This window comes from Penicillium solitum, assembly GCF_028829755.1.
Source record: "Penicillium solitum strain IBT 25940 chromosome Unknown utg000005l_segment0_segment0, whole genome shotgun sequence".
NCBI classification, from domain to species: Eukaryota; Fungi; Ascomycota; class Eurotiomycetes; order Eurotiales; family Aspergillaceae; genus Penicillium; species Penicillium solitum.
This window is the reverse complement of record NW_027072125.1, coordinates 63,228-80,068: the sequence shown is the minus strand read 5'-3', so window position 1 is coordinate 80,068 and position 16,841 is coordinate 63,228. Positions and strand designations below refer to the sequence as shown.

General features: G+C 48.2%; 5 protein-coding genes across 5 annotated transcripts; 2 read left to right on the top strand and 3 right to left on the bottom strand.

Moving 5' to 3' along the window:
• Positions 1–216: 216 nt before the first annotated feature.
• Positions 217–2,214, bottom strand: sidI (putative long-chain-fatty-acid-CoA ligase; the record flags this gene model as incomplete). The annotated part of the gene is made up of 5 exons (XM_040958513.2): positions 217–551; positions 611–940; positions 1,000–1,379; positions 1,435–1,732; positions 1,803–2,214. 5 exons carry the CDS (start codon positions 2,212–2,214, stop codon positions 217–219), a joined length of 1,755 nt encoding a protein of 584 aa, XP_040811028.2.
• Positions 2,215–3,785: 1,571 nt separating this feature from the next.
• On the bottom strand, positions 3,786–6,546 carry N7455_007616 (uncharacterized protein; the record flags this gene model as incomplete). Its single annotated transcript, XM_065605682.1, has 10 exons — positions 3,786–3,851; positions 3,901–4,500; positions 4,527–4,709; positions 4,768–5,100; positions 5,161–5,258; positions 5,314–5,472; positions 5,524–5,750; positions 5,779–6,053; positions 6,082–6,401; positions 6,462–6,546. 10 exons carry the CDS (start codon positions 6,544–6,546, stop codon positions 3,786–3,788), a joined length of 2,346 nt encoding a protein of 781 aa, XP_065460631.1.
• A 1,779-nt stretch (positions 6,547–8,325) lies between these two features.
• Positions 8,326–10,065, top strand: N7455_007615 (uncharacterized protein; the record flags this gene model as incomplete). The annotated part of the gene is made up of 1 exon (XM_040958479.2): positions 8,326–10,065. One exon carries the CDS (start codon positions 8,326–8,328, stop codon positions 10,063–10,065), a length of 1,740 nt encoding a protein of 579 aa, XP_040811008.2.
• A 258-nt stretch (positions 10,066–10,323) lies between these two features.
• On the bottom strand, positions 10,324–12,279 carry N7455_007614 (putative transcription regulator (RTG2)). Its single transcript, XM_040958451.2, has 2 exons — positions 12,144–12,279; positions 10,324–12,062 (listed from the first exon to the last, which is right to left on the bottom strand). Exons 1-2 carry the CDS (start codon positions 12,239–12,241, stop codon positions 10,373–10,375), a joined length of 1,788 nt encoding a protein of 595 aa, XP_040811027.2. The 5' UTR covers positions 12,242–12,279; the 3' UTR covers positions 10,324–10,372.
• Positions 12,280–13,316: 1,037 nt separating this feature from the next.
• Positions 13,317–15,963, top strand: N7455_007613 (ferric reductase family protein; the record flags this gene model as incomplete). Its single annotated transcript, XM_040958413.2, has 7 exons — positions 13,317–13,742; positions 13,801–13,841; positions 13,893–14,234; positions 14,288–14,517; positions 14,579–14,631; positions 14,692–14,813; positions 14,865–15,963. The coding sequence occupies 7 exons, from the start codon at positions 13,317–13,319 to the stop codon at positions 15,961–15,963; spliced, it is 2,313 nt and encodes a 770-aa protein (XP_040811052.2).
• Between the last annotated feature and the right edge of the window lie 878 nt (positions 15,964–16,841).

The following is a 16,841-nucleotide window of genomic DNA, read 5'->3' as shown; positions in this document are numbered from 1 at the left end:
GATAAGATACGCCCCTCGTTTAATTACCTACATAGGTAATTTGTCTCAAATGAAGATTTTTTTGGTTTGCAATTACAATGTATTATGTTTGCACAATTAAGCAGTTGGTCAATGGGACTGGGGGTATGGGGGTATTATTTCAAACTCTAGAGTTTCTATACTAGCCGAACACGAGGACTGTACAATTTGTGCTCCTTCTTCTTCTTCTTCTTTTGTTCATGCCTTCTGGCGTTCGGCCAGAACCGCCATCGCCATTTGCCGGAGCTCCACCTTGCGAACTTTGCCGCTCCCTGTCACAGGAACCGTGCTCGAAGCCCCCTCTTCTCCAAATACAAACACATGCTGCGGGGCTTTGTGTCGACCCAATGTCTCACGTGTCCATGTGCGCAATTCCTCGTCGGTCGGACGACCGGCGCCCGATGCGATCGCGATAAACACTCCGACAACCTCGCCATACTTGGGGTCGGGAATACCAATCACAGATGCCAACTCGATCGAGGGATGCGCCGTCAATCGTTCTTCGATCTCGAGAGGATATATGTTCTCGCCGCCTATCGGATGCCGGAATTAGAAATCACCGTTAATGTCCATGTCGTGGGTTCAAGCTTACCGCGAATAATGATGTCTTTGAAGCGACCGGTGATAGTGCAGTACCCTTCGGCGTTAAAGGAAGCCTCGTCGCCAGTCTTGAGCCATTTGACACCCTCGGCATCGGTTATGAATGTTTCTGCCGTCTTTTCCGGGTTATGCCAGTATCCCTTGGTGAGCTGGTAGCCGGCCATGCAAAGCTCACCACGCTGACCGACGGGAACAATATTTCCCTGCGCATCGATGATCTTCGCGCGAGCGTGGGGCAAAACCTTTCCGACGGTGGTCAATCTTGTATGGATGCTGTCGGTGGTGAAAGCATTGAAGCAAGTGGGCGAGGCCTCGGTGAGACCTAGAACTTGGGTTAGCACTTGATCAGCAGGCCAGTTGGGGGGGGGGGGGGGGGGGTACCATAGCTACTAGTGTATTCGGTCATATTCAATTCCGCAAAGAGTCGCTTCATGAGTGGCCGTGGGACTGGGGCCCCAGCAATGATGCCTGTGCGGAGGTTTGAGGTGTCAAAGTTGGAGGGCTTGGGAACGGCAAGGATCGCCTCAAACATGGTTGGAACACCGTGCAGAGCAGTGCACTTCTCGTCAGAGATGGCATGTAAAACCGCCTTGGGGTCGAATGTTTCGCTGGGGAAGACAATCTTGGAACCATGGGTGACCACCGCGAGCATACCCAGAACCAGCCCAAAGCAGTGGAACAAGGGTGGCGGGCAGCACAAAACGTCAAAAGACGTGAGGTTCATGCGATCACCGATGAAACGCGAGTTATTAACCAAATTGCTGCGGAGGAATTAGCTAAAATTTAAAAACGAAATGTCGTACATGGTCCACATACTGATGTGTCAACATTGCAGCTTTAGGACTGCCTGTTGAACCGCTTGTGAATTGCAGGTTGCAGACATCATCCGGCCGTAATTCGGCCTCGCGGTCTTGGAGCACATGCGCAGCTTGCGACAGGCCGCGTTCCATGACATCGTGATAGGTGGTGAAGTTGTTGTAGGTTTCGCGGAGAATGACGATTTCCTCCAATGATTCCGAGGTCGCAGCTTTTTTAGGGTTAGGACCGAGTTGGTTCAGGACTTCCTCGAGGTTATGACGTCCAATGCGTGGTGTCATGAAAAGCATTCGACATTCTGAATGAAAATAGAACAAAAAGCCGAGGTTAGCAGGGGGTCAATAATACGGGAAGTGGATATCACCCACCACTGTGATTGAGAGCGTAATACAGCTCGGAGGGGGTGTACGTGTTGTTCAAAACGACCAAAATAGCCCCGACTCGTGCGGCCGCAAAGAACACCGAGATGTATTGCTCACAATTGCCCGCCATAATTCCGACGCGATCGCCTTTTTGAATACCCGAGCCCAACATTCCTCGAGCTAGACGATCGGTCTCATCTTTCAGCTGGCCGTACGTCCATCGCGCACCGGTCCAGGGGAAGACCAAGCACTCAATTCTCCCATATTGTAGTGCTTGAAGTGTCAGCAGCTCGCCCAAGGTAATATCCAGCAGCTGTGGCTCCGTCGGGCCTGCGACAAGAGACAGCTGCGGAGTAACAGGAGGCTGTACATGCGACAGTGTCTGCTGCAAGCGCTGTACACTTCTCGGGGCCGCCATGGTAAGTAGATGAAAGTTGAGAGAAAAACGAAAACCAGGAAAAAAAAAAACCTTTGGATAAAGCGGGTTTATAGATGTAGCCGACAATGCCGCGACAAATTTCGCACAAGATAAATTGCATTAATTCCTTTTCCCATCAGATTAGCCCGGAGCTCCACATCGGAAGTTCTGTATTGGTAATTTCACGGATTTGGCTTTTATGCTTGGTTGGCTCTAGATCTTGGCGTCTTACAAGACCCCACTCAAACTTCAAGCGAACTTTGGAACCTTGGCAGGATACGCAAGCTCCGTCTTTGAAGTTGATGTACGAGTACCGAGTACGGAGTATACGGAGAGTACATCTTGGTTCCTGCATATGCAGGCAGTATTCAGTGTTAACATGTTGCTCTTGCATTTCACAGCCAGAACATATGCAAGGTACGAGTAGTACATTTTGGAAATGCTTTTTATACGACACACATAATACGCGAATGTCGATCGTTCAAAAAGGCTGCAAAACTCTGGCCTAACGAACGCTTGTGAGAATCTATTTTATAATGCCAATGTTGTTTCCTGGGGTGGACTGATACCGGAGATCGCGAATACCCAGGCATAATATGAAATGTCTAAGTCTGCTCTTTTTTTTTCTAAGCAAGATGTCCGTTTCGAAATACAAAAGTTCTCTCGGTCCCCGGGGATCGTTCGGTAAGTTTCCCGTCACGGTAGTATAGTCTAGGATTGGCTGTCAAAATGTAACCGGCATTGAAGAAAAAAAAATTCCATCCTCGTGGCACTGGACCCCACTCAGGATCTGATAATTTGCCTGCAGAATCTACGGAGTAATGACAGGGGTTTATCAATCAGTTAGGGAGATGTCGAGTGGAGCCCATTGTCTACAATGTACAAAGTAGGTAATATTTTGGCAGTCCGGGACACACTTCCGAATTGGCGTGAATAATTGCAGCACTGAAGCTTGGCAGGTCTCGTCATTTCGAAAATTGTACGGAGTAGTGCTCGCTTTTCGGAAGACGAGGGACAGTGCCCAGGTGGGCCACACATAGCCTGGACCATCTCTGCCAGGTACTGCAGCCCTAGAACACCCAGTATGGGGTGCATAATGTAATGATTCAATGCTCAGCTTTGTTAATATTCCACTCATCTCAAAATATAACATCCTATCATCCATTTATTGTGCGAATGTGCTGACCTCGCAAATCTAATCAATCGGGATGATCTAATCAATCATTTCCGACATCGGCGACTTTCGTATTGGACCCACCTAAAAATACTACAAATACAGCAAATACCGCAAATACCTTACCACTTGAAAGATTCAATGAATGTTCCAGCCTTGAGGGAACTGGAAGGAAATTATATTATTTTATAAGCTCATTCTCTCGTAGGGCTGTCTGTCCAGCTGTTAAGAGTGGACTGGTCTTATTAATGCTTGTCAACAAAACAAAGATTCCCCATACGATCAGATTAATAGATAACCAGGTGCAAAGCGCTCATCTTTGGCATACTCTGAATCGAAGCACCGATCACGAGACGTGAATATATCTCAGGTAGACGACACATGAAGGCATGAGATTCTACATGCCGAAATTTTCGCCCTTTGGTAGAGAAAGATGTGGACAGCCTTTCCAGTCGCAAGTGTTCTGCTAATAGTCAGCATAAGTGAGTGAATGCAAGAGAGCCCAAACACACCTTGTGAACATCTGTTCCCCACCACTTGAAATGTTTGCTGGCTCCGGTGAAATAAATTGTCAAGAAAATCAAGGCACCAGCAATTCCCACAGATGAGTCCATGGCAGAGCTTAGCACAAAGTTATACTTACTCCACCAGCTATGCAGGCGCTTTCGAACGAGCCAGCCAAAGGTGAGCCCGACAACTGCCCAACTGCCGTAATTCATTCCGGTCGCAGGGGGTAGGTAGCTCAGGCCACCGAGGAATAGGGGGACATGAATCCTTCTCCACAGCGACTTGGGGTATCGGCGGGTTAAATAATAGACGGGAATGGGTAAAATGGCACCGATGATGAAGAAATAAAGCAAAGCGGAATAGCCAATTTGGTTCGAGAAATAGCGACGAGGGCCTACTGCGCCCCAGATCAACGAAGTATTGAAGTGGGTTCTGCTGTAGGGACAACTGAAACCATTCACAGCAGTGCTAGTGCAGATGCCGGTGATGTGGTTCATGGCCCAGTTGAGGACACCCAGTGAGGAGAGGGTGCCGACCAGCATTCCAACGCATTGAACCAAGAATAATTTTCGTTGAGGGATCTTCGGAGTATCAGCATGGTTTAACTATAGTAAGAAGGGAGAGGGCTTACATGACAATAGTAAGCCAGTTTCATATCCTGGGCAAAGTAAAGACCCTTGATGGTCGTGATGTATCCGATGTCAAAGAACCAGATATTGGCCAGGACCTTGCCCTCAAACACGAAACCCGCCATGATACGGCAGAAAATGTCGATATTGATCTTGAGGTTAGAAGTGGCATAGACCAAAGCCAACTAGGATTGGTCAGAGAGACGTGTCAAATGTGTAAATCGGTATATTGGGTAGGCTCACGGCAGGATAGAACACCAGTGCCACAGCACATGCCAGCAAAACACCGTACCATCTCAGTTCGACGTTCCACCACTCGACGGCGAACATTGACATGAACAAGGCTAAGACGCATGCAACCAAGTACCACCATAAGGGCACATCCGGGTCTCCCCTCTCGTCCTCGCTGTACGCTCTGGAGCGACCGGGAAGGGACTCCAGGACCAGCCGAGGCACCCTTCTGGCTGCATCGGCCATGACATGACGCTTTTCAAGGACAACCCAAACAAGAAGAGCGCTGAGGGTCGCAAACGATAGCCCAAACATGTTCAACGCGTATGTAACTGGCATATAGACCTAATTTTTGCGCAAGTTAGCCGGATGTCAAGTTCTTGATTTTAGAGAATGTAAAGATACCGGGGAATAAGCAAGATACTTCTTGACATCGAGCTTGTAGCCTGAAGCTGCATTGACAATCTTTTTGACTTTGTAGATATTTCCGGTATTGTCGAATACTGTTTGCACAAGTCAGATGTGGTTGTCCCAAGAGCTTGAACGGATAGGATGTACCTTGAGAGCTCTGAAAAGGAAGGTAGGCTGTGTTCCACACGTTGGTATAGTAAAGAGCAACAGCCACAATCCAAATCCAGAACACCAGTGAAAGGAAGACGTTGAGAACTGCCCACGAGGGGATGAGCAAGGGAGACCCAACATAAGATATTTGGCTCCCTATAAGCCCTGTCAGCACGGTAGTTAAATTTGCAAAGTCGTGACACTCACAATCAAAGGTAATCGGCAACAGTCCCATTCCGGAACTCATTCCGAAGATCTGATTGACTACTTTGCTCTCAGGCTTGATCCAACACGGAAAGCTGAAATAGCTAAGTGCCGGGAAGATGAAGTCTGGGAACCAGTACCAGCAGAACGAGACGCAAAATGCTATAGTGAAGAAGGCATAGCGAGACATTTTCCAAGTATTATAACTACCATCCATCAGTTCCATTGTACTGAGGTAAACAAATCCAGGGGACTTACCGCACTTGCACTTGTTCCTGATTGACATGGTGCAGGGTTGAGGTCAACGCAGTAACCCCCAGAACTCCAGGCCAGATCAGCTCTTGGGGAACGACTACGATCGCCCGGAATAGCCCAGCAAGACAGAACCCGATGAAGAATGTGGAGAACGTAATGAGAATTTGGAATCCCCATCCTGCCTTGTAGCCGTAGAACATTTGCTGCTCTGTCAGAACATCGGCGCCGAGACGAACGTAAATACTGAGGTTGGACATTATATAGATCAAGACGTGCTCCTATAGCAATAATTGTTAGACTAATCACTGTGAGCTTTGCCAGAGAACTTGCCTTTGTATTAAAAGGGCCCGGGTTGAGATCAAATGCCAATCGCCCTAATGGAACGGTCCAGTTCGGGATTGCTTTCTCCCAAAGCTTTCCCAGAGGATAGGCCAACAAGAGTACCACCGAGCCCGAAATTGTCAACGAAGGTGTACGAAGCGTGTAAAGTGTGTTCAACCCGCTAACGATCATGCAAAAGCCAATTCCTAACACCCACATACGTAGAGTGAGAATGGGCTCAGTAGGATCATCTTTGGCTATGCCTATACCAGCAGCCCGCAAGATTTCGGTCTGTGAATCTGCATCTGTAGTGATGTGAGAACCCCAAAACGAACAAGCAGGGGAAAAGGCCACATCGGACTTACCAGAATCAGTATGGTTTCCATCCTGGACTTCCTTTTCCCGAATAGATTTCTCCAGGACATTAATGTCTTTCTCGTTAGCCTCCATGGTGATGTAGGGGCATGAGGAAGGGAAAAAAGGGAGTAGAGGAAAGGATCAGATAAAAGGATCGGATAAATGGGGGAATTATCAGATAAGATGCAGAAATAGAAAAAAGTAGAAAGAACGTGTAATCCGGATGCAACCTCGGACTGAATCCGTGGGACACCACCTGGGAATGTCCATGGTTCTCAGCCCTATAGGGCTATCAGGGGAGACCCCCGGGATCCACCGAATCCTTTCTTTTATTTGTCTGCCTAAAAGTTCCAGTATTTTCAGGTTTATTTTCAAAGTACATCACCTATATACCTATATACATACCTACATGTATGTTGTAGGTTGGTATTAGTGATAATCAATCGAAATTATATCCCAGCCAAACCTTGGAAATTGTCTTCTGAGCTTGGCCATGGAATTTTGGGAAACAAGCTTTGCAGAGAACTCCATTTTCCATCGGTATGACCGGGTTGAGAAACCCACAACTCCACGCATCTAGGCCACTGTTCCCGACTTTTTCCGAGACACAGCAGGATCATGGATCTAGTCAATAGATGTTCATAGATATCCATAGGCATTTTCTCCTATTTGTACGGAGTACTAGACAATTAGAATCGGACAGCGAGGCATAAGACCGAACTCGGTATGGGAGATCAGTCTTATTGTTTCGCAGACGCGTGGGCAGTTCACGGAAACCATAGAAGACTTTCGAAGAACAACCCTACCTAGGTGTCAAGGGTCAATGATGCCTGATGGCCTGGTGTCTGCCTTATCTATGCCGTATTTGGGCTTAATTTCGGCCTGAATATCCATGGATATACCGCTTCTAGGCATCAATTTACAGTGTACGGAGTATTATAATTGCTTCGGACCGGAATAACAAAACCCGGCATTTTCAACCGGGGGTTCTCCACCAATATCTGGTCAATTGATATAATTCTAATTGCATCGAATAGGGAATTTCTTAACTATCCATCATGAGAGGTTTGATATTTTCAAGGGGCAGGCTTTGTGGTTCAAATTGAGGGAAAAATTCACCGCCAGGTCCGGGGGGGTATACGATGTTTTGTATGGTGGGAATAGCGTCATTTTATTGAACTTACATGGCACCTGCAATTTCCAAGGTTAGATAGTTACTTTGCTTCAAGGCACCCGTTATTGTAATTCATGGATGCATTTTTGTTTTTCTGCCAGGTCAAAATAAGGCAGAAACTAGGCATTCAGGCATCATTGACCCCTGAGCGCTAACTATCCTGGGTAAACAACCTCAACTCTACCAGCCCTACTCCGTATTTATTTTTCACCTACAAAACTATTCTCAGCCAATTTCCAATACTGTGACATCACTACGCACCCCTCTTCATCCTTATACTCTTCGCAAACCTAACACAGCCCTGAGATCAGGCGCCCAATTATTAGGCGCCCCATTAGACCAAGCAATACTCCGTACTTCGTTCTCATAGGCTGGCTCGAGAAAGTCTGCCACAGATTGGCATGTGCAGGGCTCTTCCATTTCAGCCGAAATTGCCCCTGAGTAATGAAACATAAGCATTTTCTTCACAGCATGCTGCGCTATTGCTTGATGCTTGAATATTAGGCCTCCAGTCTTAAAAATGCCTCATCACACATACCATTGCCATACTGACACAGATGTCGATCTACACTCAATGGGGACAATTTGGAAAGCCTAACATAATTTTTTTAACAGGGAGACTGATAAATAATCGCGGAAGGATCGAAAGAATGAAGATTTAGCATCCAATTCTTCTTCACAGACTGGCCCGACTCACTATGGCCAAATTGAGTGGCATCACAGCACGCACCCTCATTCCACTAGCTGTACTGTTTGCGAAATTCACCCTTGCAGATCACGATTCGCTCTGGCAACCTGCGCAAATCGACGAAGCAGTTGGATATTCACGTGTAATCGAGCTCCAGCATGCAGGTGGCGCAAATGGCAAGCTCCTCGCTACTTTTGAACACTGGTACACCGGTGGTACGCCAAGTAATTATATTATTCGGGAGAGCATCAATAACGCCACAACTTGGGACACATTGACAAATGTGACCGCCTCTGGTGACCTTCCAACTCAGAAGTACTACCAGCCTTTCCTCTTCGAGTTCCCCCGGCAGCTTGGGAAGTATGCCGAAGGTACCATCCTCTTGGTTGGAAATTTGCAGGGCACAAATGCCACCGACTTCTATTCCTGGCGATCTACAGATCTTGGCAAGACATGGGATCCAGTAGGCGTTTGGCAGAAGGGGTGGGCCCCCGGCAATGTGAACGGTTCCCACGGTATTTGGGAGCCATTTTTGTTCTTGGATAGCCAGAGCAACCTCGTTGCGGTTTTTTCGGATGAACGCAAAAACGAAGTCCATTCTCAAAAGCTAGTTGAGGTTGTCTCCAAAGACGGTGGTGACACCTGGAGCAATGCCACGGATATCGTCGTTGGCGCGGAACAGACCTTCCGACCTGGAATGGCGACTGTCGCCAAGATGGACAATGGAGAGTATTTCATGAGTTATGAGTGGTGCGATACCCGAAACTATCCAAAGCCTTGCCCCGTTCATGGGAAAACATCCAAAGACGGCGTAACGTGGGATGCAAGTGACGAGGGAGTACTTGTTTCTTCGCCTGACAGCGTCCAAGCGTACGGGAGCCCGTATAGTATCTGGGATCCTGTGGGGAAGCAGTTGATCGTATCTAGCCAGTCAAAACGGCGGTTCTCCAATGCTCCCTACTTCGAAAACCCTCCTTACCTTGTTGAAGATCGACATGCCGTCCATATTAATCTGCATCACGGCAGTGGCGATTGGCACTGGGCATCAGCACCTTGGCATGTTCCGAAGGCAAATAACTGCAACGTTAATTACAGTCCCAACTTGTTACCATTGCCAAATGGAACAGTTTTGTATTCGGCGAAGACACCGGCTCCCCAAGGTGAACAATGCGAACAAAGCACTGGGGCAGCAGCCATCGGAATTCTACCATATAACTCTGACTTTCCAGTCACTGGCGACGCCGGGTGGATTGACTTCGACGAGATCTGGTCCGTTTCAGACGATCAGTACAAGTTTCCACCCGTTACTGATCCAGCCACGATTGTTCTCACCGGCTCGTCGGGATGGACAGACTACGAGATCAGCGCAGATGCTATCGTGACGAGTTCATCCGGCGTAGTGGGTCTCTTGGCGCGGGCTTCTCATCTATACACTGCTCCCAACAACATCACAAGATACACTGCTGCAATTGATATCAACCGAGGCAACTTCGCCTTGTATCGGGTGGGCAATAAAGGAGCAACTACCTTGAGCTCAAAGCCTGTTCCTGGTGGCATCAAGGCAAATCAAAAATATCACCTATCTCTTTCAGTGAAGTCTGCCACCCTTGTTGCCACCGTGACCGGAAGTGGAGGTGCAAAGACTAGCTTCTCCGTTACCGATGATGGCTTGGGACGGGGTATGGCGGGATTGTTTGGCAGCTACGGCAGTGGTGGTTTCAGCAATGTTCAAATTAAAAGGGTGACTTGAACTATAAGGCTGGGTATGTGAGTATATGCAGTTATCCACAATCTACACTTTAGCAAAACACTTCTAGTCATTCATAAGCTTCTAATGTATGGTTTCGGAGTAGGACGCTATTTTTCGGGCCGGTGGGTTTATATAGGAAGATATCAGGCGGCGCCCGTAATCCGTCTAGTCTTTGAAGCTATTATCAAAGCCTCTTCGTTAACCACCCGTATGGACTGGAATAATTCAATAGTCACAGGGATTCAAATCGAAATCCTAGCAGTATGTAAAAGATAATGGGCCAACTCCGCGTCCTGTGCTTTTCCACTCACCGGGCCAATAAATCTTCTTCTACCACTGAGACACGCACTTTGATGCCCCAGCCATTCCGTCCACCAATCCAATTCTTCCGCTTTCCGACCTTTTGGATTTTCTGCACGTCATTTTCGAGCTCTTCTTTCAGGTGAGACGGGTCATATGCAACTTCCTGAATGGCAATTGTCAAGTCGAGGCCTTCTTTCTCGCCACTCTTCCCTAACCCATTCTTCCATTGCGCCGAGGGAATAATCCGAGGCTTGGAGGTGTCGATAGACCCGGTTGGGTACAGCTGGCTTAGGACGAGGCCGACTTTTCCGAGGTAACGGGTCCACCAAACCTCCTCCGGTGTCAAAATTCCCTGAAGGTGAGTCTTCAAGTCCGCGTCCCTGGGTGGCAATTCTCCACCGTAACGCTCCTGAAGCATCAGTGCCAAAAGAGCACGGTGGGCATGTGGAATACCATGCGTGGAGGCTAGGATCCCAGTGCTAGTGCTATATAGTGCGGCACTAGAAGAGAGTTCTTTGGACATTGTGGCATGATAATAGAGGGAATTAGCAAAAGCCTGAATAAGGTGAAGAGTGATGGAAGCCGGGAACGATCGGCTAGCGGATGGTCGAGGGAGGGCCGCCAACAGTAAAGCGGCCAGCGCCTCAGCCGACGAGGGCGCATAACGGGCCGTGGCAACCTCCAAGGGATCCTGCTGGCGGATAACCGGGAGCATCTCACGGAACAGCACTCCTTCCCTTACTCCACCTTGGCAGAAATGGGCCTCTTTGATTCCATGTGGTAACGATTCAGCCAGGGTCTTGACTAAGAACGCCACCGAGGACACTTGCTTGCGTCGCCGGTCGGAGACCCGGAAGATTTCGTGTGCCGTCCGAGCCACCTCTTTGAGAGCTTCGGTATCCTCGAAGTCTTTCTTAGGTGCAGAATACCCATTAATAATCGAAATAGGATAACTTTGGCCTTTCGTCTGGTGCAGGTACAACAGAAGATAGCCCCATCCCCGAAATCCTCCCCCTGAGAGGTATAGAGGAAAACCCCCTTGATCTCGCGCCCTTTGAACGAGGTGTTCAGGAACATTGAGGGCATCAAAAGCGGCGCGGAAGTTGCCTGCCATTTCCTCGCGGAATTGCTCCTGGGCTTTGTGCGCTTCCTCTTTATTTTTGCCCCGTTTGAGGTTTGCCAGTTTCTGGGTCAATGCGGCTGCTCCATAGGGAAAGCTGACTGATCCTTGGGAACTCATATGCACGTTGCCCGCATGCGACGTGATCCAAGTCATCTGCATGCTCCCACCCCCCAAATCAAGGGCGAGTCCCTCCACATCTGAAAAGCTGCTGGCAATACCCCATGCTCCGATGATTCCCTCCTCCTCCTTTCGTAATGGCTCCACCGAAATCCCGGTTTTGTGGTAGATGGCACCGATGAACGCAGAAGCATTGATAGCAGTTCGAGTTGCTTCCGTGGCGATGATCCGAATGTTCTGGGCAGGAACTCCAATCTCCACGCAGACAATCTGAAACCGAACTATGGCACTGACGATTCGGTCAATGACATGCTGTGGAATGGGGATTCGGTTGCCTGAGTCGGGGTCCATCTGAGCCTCGTAGAGCGAGACGTTGACCCGATGAAAATGTACAGTAGGGATGATACGGGTGGTTGGGGGTGAGAGGTCTGAAATCGAACAACGGATGCCATTGCTGTGATATTTTGAATCAGTGAACAATTCTCACCCGGCTACCTTGGAAAGGGCAACGAAGAGGTGGATTTTGTCTGCCTACCTGCCCAAATCGACCACCGCATTAAGGTATACATTCTGCCCTGGATCAGATGACACCTTTTGGCCATTCATTGTTGGGATTTGGCTTCCTCCTCCCATTAAGGCGACCAGTTGAATTTGCTCGGTGTACGTTGTACTCCGTACAACTGCTGGATTTCAGCTACGGATAGCTCTCTGCCCAGGTGGGAAGAAAATCCCCCCGCGTGACATCATCATTCTCGACCGCCCGCTGTTCTGCCGCATAATGGTGGATGGATGTACTAGTTATATCCACGGAGTAGCTTCCAAGTACAAAAGATAATGCTGACGTTAGCTTTTTAAAAGGTATATTTCATTCCAGTCTCTTCTGTGTCCATTCGAATCCATTGTGGTCGGATATATCCAGTACATCGTAGGATAATGGAGTTCTTCTTGGCAGAGGGCAAGGCATTCATTTAGGCCTTAAGGTGTCAAGGCTTTCAATGGCAAATCACATGATCAATTTTCGTAGTCAACTTCTTTCAAGGAACCTTGGATTCTTTGATTTAATTTCAAATTTGGGGCACGATGTACGCAAATCAATTATTGGCGAGTTCAGCTATGAAAGTTTTAGTGGTTACCATTTGACAAGGGCTGACTTTGTACCCCTTGGTTCGTGTATATATATCTTCAACATTATCATTGTATGTACAAATTTATACAGCAAAAAAGGATAATAACCACATCCACAAGTAGAGTAAATACGTATTTATACTACTTCAAAACAAAATTCAATACCAACAGAGTACTCCGTAAATATACGGCTGTTCACTTGAAATTCCGACTGAAATGGGCTAAGCCAATCATGGTGTCACGTGGCTGTTGTCTAATCAATCAGATCAGATAAGACGTCCAAATTCTAGGGGGATTCCGAAATTCCCCACACATTCACTCGGTTTCTCTTTTTTCTTTTCTTCTTTCTTTCGAGTTCTATTGGGAAACTTTGTATTGTAATCCAAATCATCCCTTCTTCTGGTCCCCTTGGGAATTTTGGTCCGACAAAATCCAAGGGTCAAACGGCTCAGAGACTTCGCTGATCCACATGGGTCCACCTGATTTGTAGTGCGATTATCGGTGTACAGCCGGTGCTCCGCGTTTCCTCTTCCACCGTTTCCTCCCTCACCCCCCAGACCGGCCTGCGATCTGGGGACTCATCATGTTGCTCCGTTGGTTAGTAATCGCACTCGCCCATGGTGTCTGGGCCAACTCCGAGGACGAGCTGTGTGTGACAGCTGTCTACACGGCATACAACTACATATCTTTTGCTGGAGTTCCCACAACAGGCAAAGGGAAATGGGAATCACAATGCCGGAATCCGCTCAAAGTCGCATCGATATACGCTGCATCCGAAATATATTGCAATGAGCGGGAACGGGCGGTAGGCCTGACCCAGCTGGCTGAGCAGTGCCAAGAATTTGGGAACCTAGAGCTGTTGCCGAAAGAAGCCGTCGCCGAAAATCTGACAGAGGATGCGATAAAGAATATGAGAAGGGTTGACTATCAAGAGTTGTCCCGAGGCGATCCGGCGGATGCGCCTGTCCTTCTTTCTGCGTCTTACTTCGACCTAATGTTCAATACACTTGTGAGACCCGCTGGAACTCCTTGGAATATAACAGTACCAAAGCTAATTGACGTTCTAGAAATCTTGGGAATTTGAAACTTGGTCACATCATGCATTTGGGTAAGTCTGTTCAAGCTGGCAAGGAAAAGAATCCATATATTGACTATTCAGTTATGTCGGCTACGCATATTGGGGTGGCATACTGTCACTGGGGATGGCCTATCGCCTGAGTGATTGGTTATTCCACCGCCGACAACGCCGTGCAGAACGTGCACTCGAATCCAATGTGTATCCTCTCATAAAGTTGTTAGAAAATATCCCATTGGTGGGGACGTCTCTTCACTGGATCCAGACTCATCTGATGATTCCAGCGCCTTTAGCAACAACACATGGTCGAAACTTGCTAGGCTTCACATTTTCCACCAGAGTTGAGGCGCTTATAGTCGTGGGATTTTGGATAATCAGCATCGTATTGAGTGTCGTGGGGTATCACACTTTTCCTGGAAATATTTAGTACGTACCGAGCCCGTGGGAGTGAGATGTGGAAATGCTGACAGATAGTCAAGCTGGCCTGATGTCCCGAGCCAGATCCTGCGTTATTCTGCAGACCGTACTGGGATCATGTCATTTGCGAATTTGCCTCTTTTATGGCTCTTTGGGGGACGAAATAATATTTTCCTGTGGGCCACCGGATGGAGCTTTGCATCGTTCAATATATTCCATCGTCATGTGGCCCGGGTGGCTACGGTACAGGCAATAGTGCACTCTATCCTTTACGTTGTCATGTTTATTCAAAGTAAGTCCTGGCAACTTGACCTTTTCATTCAGGCCAGAATACTCACAGTTGAAAATCGCAGCGGGCAAAGCTTGGAGGGGGATGTCCAAGACATATGTTTTATGGGGTATTTTGGTAGGCTGCCAATCTGGCTGATCTCAACTTGATCGATCTCCAATGCTCACGTCATATTAGGGCACATTCGTGATGATTCTGCTGCTGATCACCTCATTGGATCGGATTCGCATTGCGACATATGAGCTCTTCTTGATTGCTCATGTCGTGCTTTCGGTTCTCACTCTTGTCGCGTGCTTCTAGTGAGTACTCACCCCTGACCAAACCTCCCTCATATTTCTAACATTTGGCAGCCACACGGTTGTATTTGAAGGCAACGAATATTGGAAGTACCTGTGGCCCTCGGTAGCTGTATGGGTCATTGATCGCTTCCTTCGAATTGTGCGGTTGTGTTACTGCAACCTTCATGTGAGTATTTCAAACAAAAAGCTCGTGAAGGTTTCTGCGAGCCGCATGGTTTATGACGAAACGGCCGACGTGGTGCGATTGGAGGTCACACCAGGGATACCTTCGCTACAACCTTCACCAGGACAGTACTACTTTTTATACCAGCCATTCCGGCTTACCGGCTGGGAGAGTCATCCGTTTACCATTGGAGCTTGGTCTTACGAAATAGGGGACCGGACGTCATTGGTACCAAAATCCGAGGGAAAGCCGATCAACTCGCTCGATGTGTCGCATGTGCCACTTCTTGCAGGCGGTGCCTCCGACCGAGATTACCAAGGCAACCCAGAAAGAGGCACTCCGAGTGAAGAAGAATTGAAGTTGAAATTGACTTTCTGGGTCCGCCCGTATGACGGTTGGACCAAACAGTTGCGCCAGCAATGTTTGAGCTCACCAGACAAGACAAGCGAAACAACCATTCTTCTTGAAGGCCCCTATGGTGAAACCTTTCCACTGTGGAGGTATGAATCGGTCTTGATCATCGTCGGTGGGACGGGAATAGCGTCAGCTGTGCCTTATATCCAAGATCATCTCCGCCGGTCTGTTGAAGACTGGAACGGCAGGCTTGAAAATGAGAAAACAAGAGTACGAGACATGGAGCTTGTTTGGACCACTAAACAGGCGGCGTTCATTCAAAATGTCTCTCGCCGGGAATTGAAATACGCCCTCAAACGAGAGGACTTCAATGCCTCCTTCTACGCTACGCGTGATTCCACCGCATCCACTGAAGATCCTACCGATTTTGGAGTCGATATCCAGTCAGGTCGACCCCACCTCCAATCCCTGATTATGAGCCGGGCCTGCGATGCATGCTCAGCTGGTACTAGCCTTGCGATCCTCGTATGTGGCCCATCAAGAATGGCGGATGAAGCACGGGCCGCCACACATCTTGCGATGCGACAAGGCTACCGCTCTATTAAATTTGTGGAGGAGTCTTTTACGTGGTAGGCAAGGGGCCATATGGGAACTATGTGATGGATATACGATCCCATGCATATACTGATGAGTTGTGTGGAGATTTCCATGGTCAGAAATTGACCTCTTTTGTTAGATATGCACATATAGAATACTTTGCCCGTACAGTTGTATGTGGCGACTCCAGACAGGGGTTTGATGGCTTTAGGTTTCCGCCCATGGGTTTCACCAGACTTGAGAGATCACTGAATTGTGATTTGACCTACCTACAACATATCTGGGAAAGCAGTTGTGGTTGTTGGTGGCTGACAAGGGTGCGTCATGCGCAACGCAGGAGATTCCTGCGCCACGCCTGCGACTATCGATTTTTAAATCGGAACCAACAGCGCTAAATTGACCTGTCAATTGCTTAAACACAAAAACATGGGAAATGGATCATCAAATAAACAACTCACCCAACAAAACGAAGAAGATCTCTGTGTTGGGAAATGATGGATCAGATTCATCAACTGAGCAGTCCACTCCCCGGAAGAACCGAGACGTCACACGCAGGGTCAAAAGCCAAAAAGCAAATAACGCTACTCCAAATGCCGAAGATGAAAATTAGCGACCCCGACTTTTAGGTTGCCCCGACCTCCATATGCACCTATACGCATCCCTTCCCGTCGGGGTCTGGGGAACATACCGGCAGGGTCCGTTGATCGGCAGAGGAAAACTTGGACACATTTTCATTCATACTCCATATATATGCCTATCTTTGCGCATGGATCGCCTGAAAGTCGATAATCTATGTTGGCCAAGCACTGCTCTGCTGGCCGAAAGCAATAATTCACGAGGGCATCCACTTCCCTGCAGTGTTAGGAGCTTAGATGCTGGGAGGCAATCGGGGGCTTCTTGCCTCAGAAGCATGA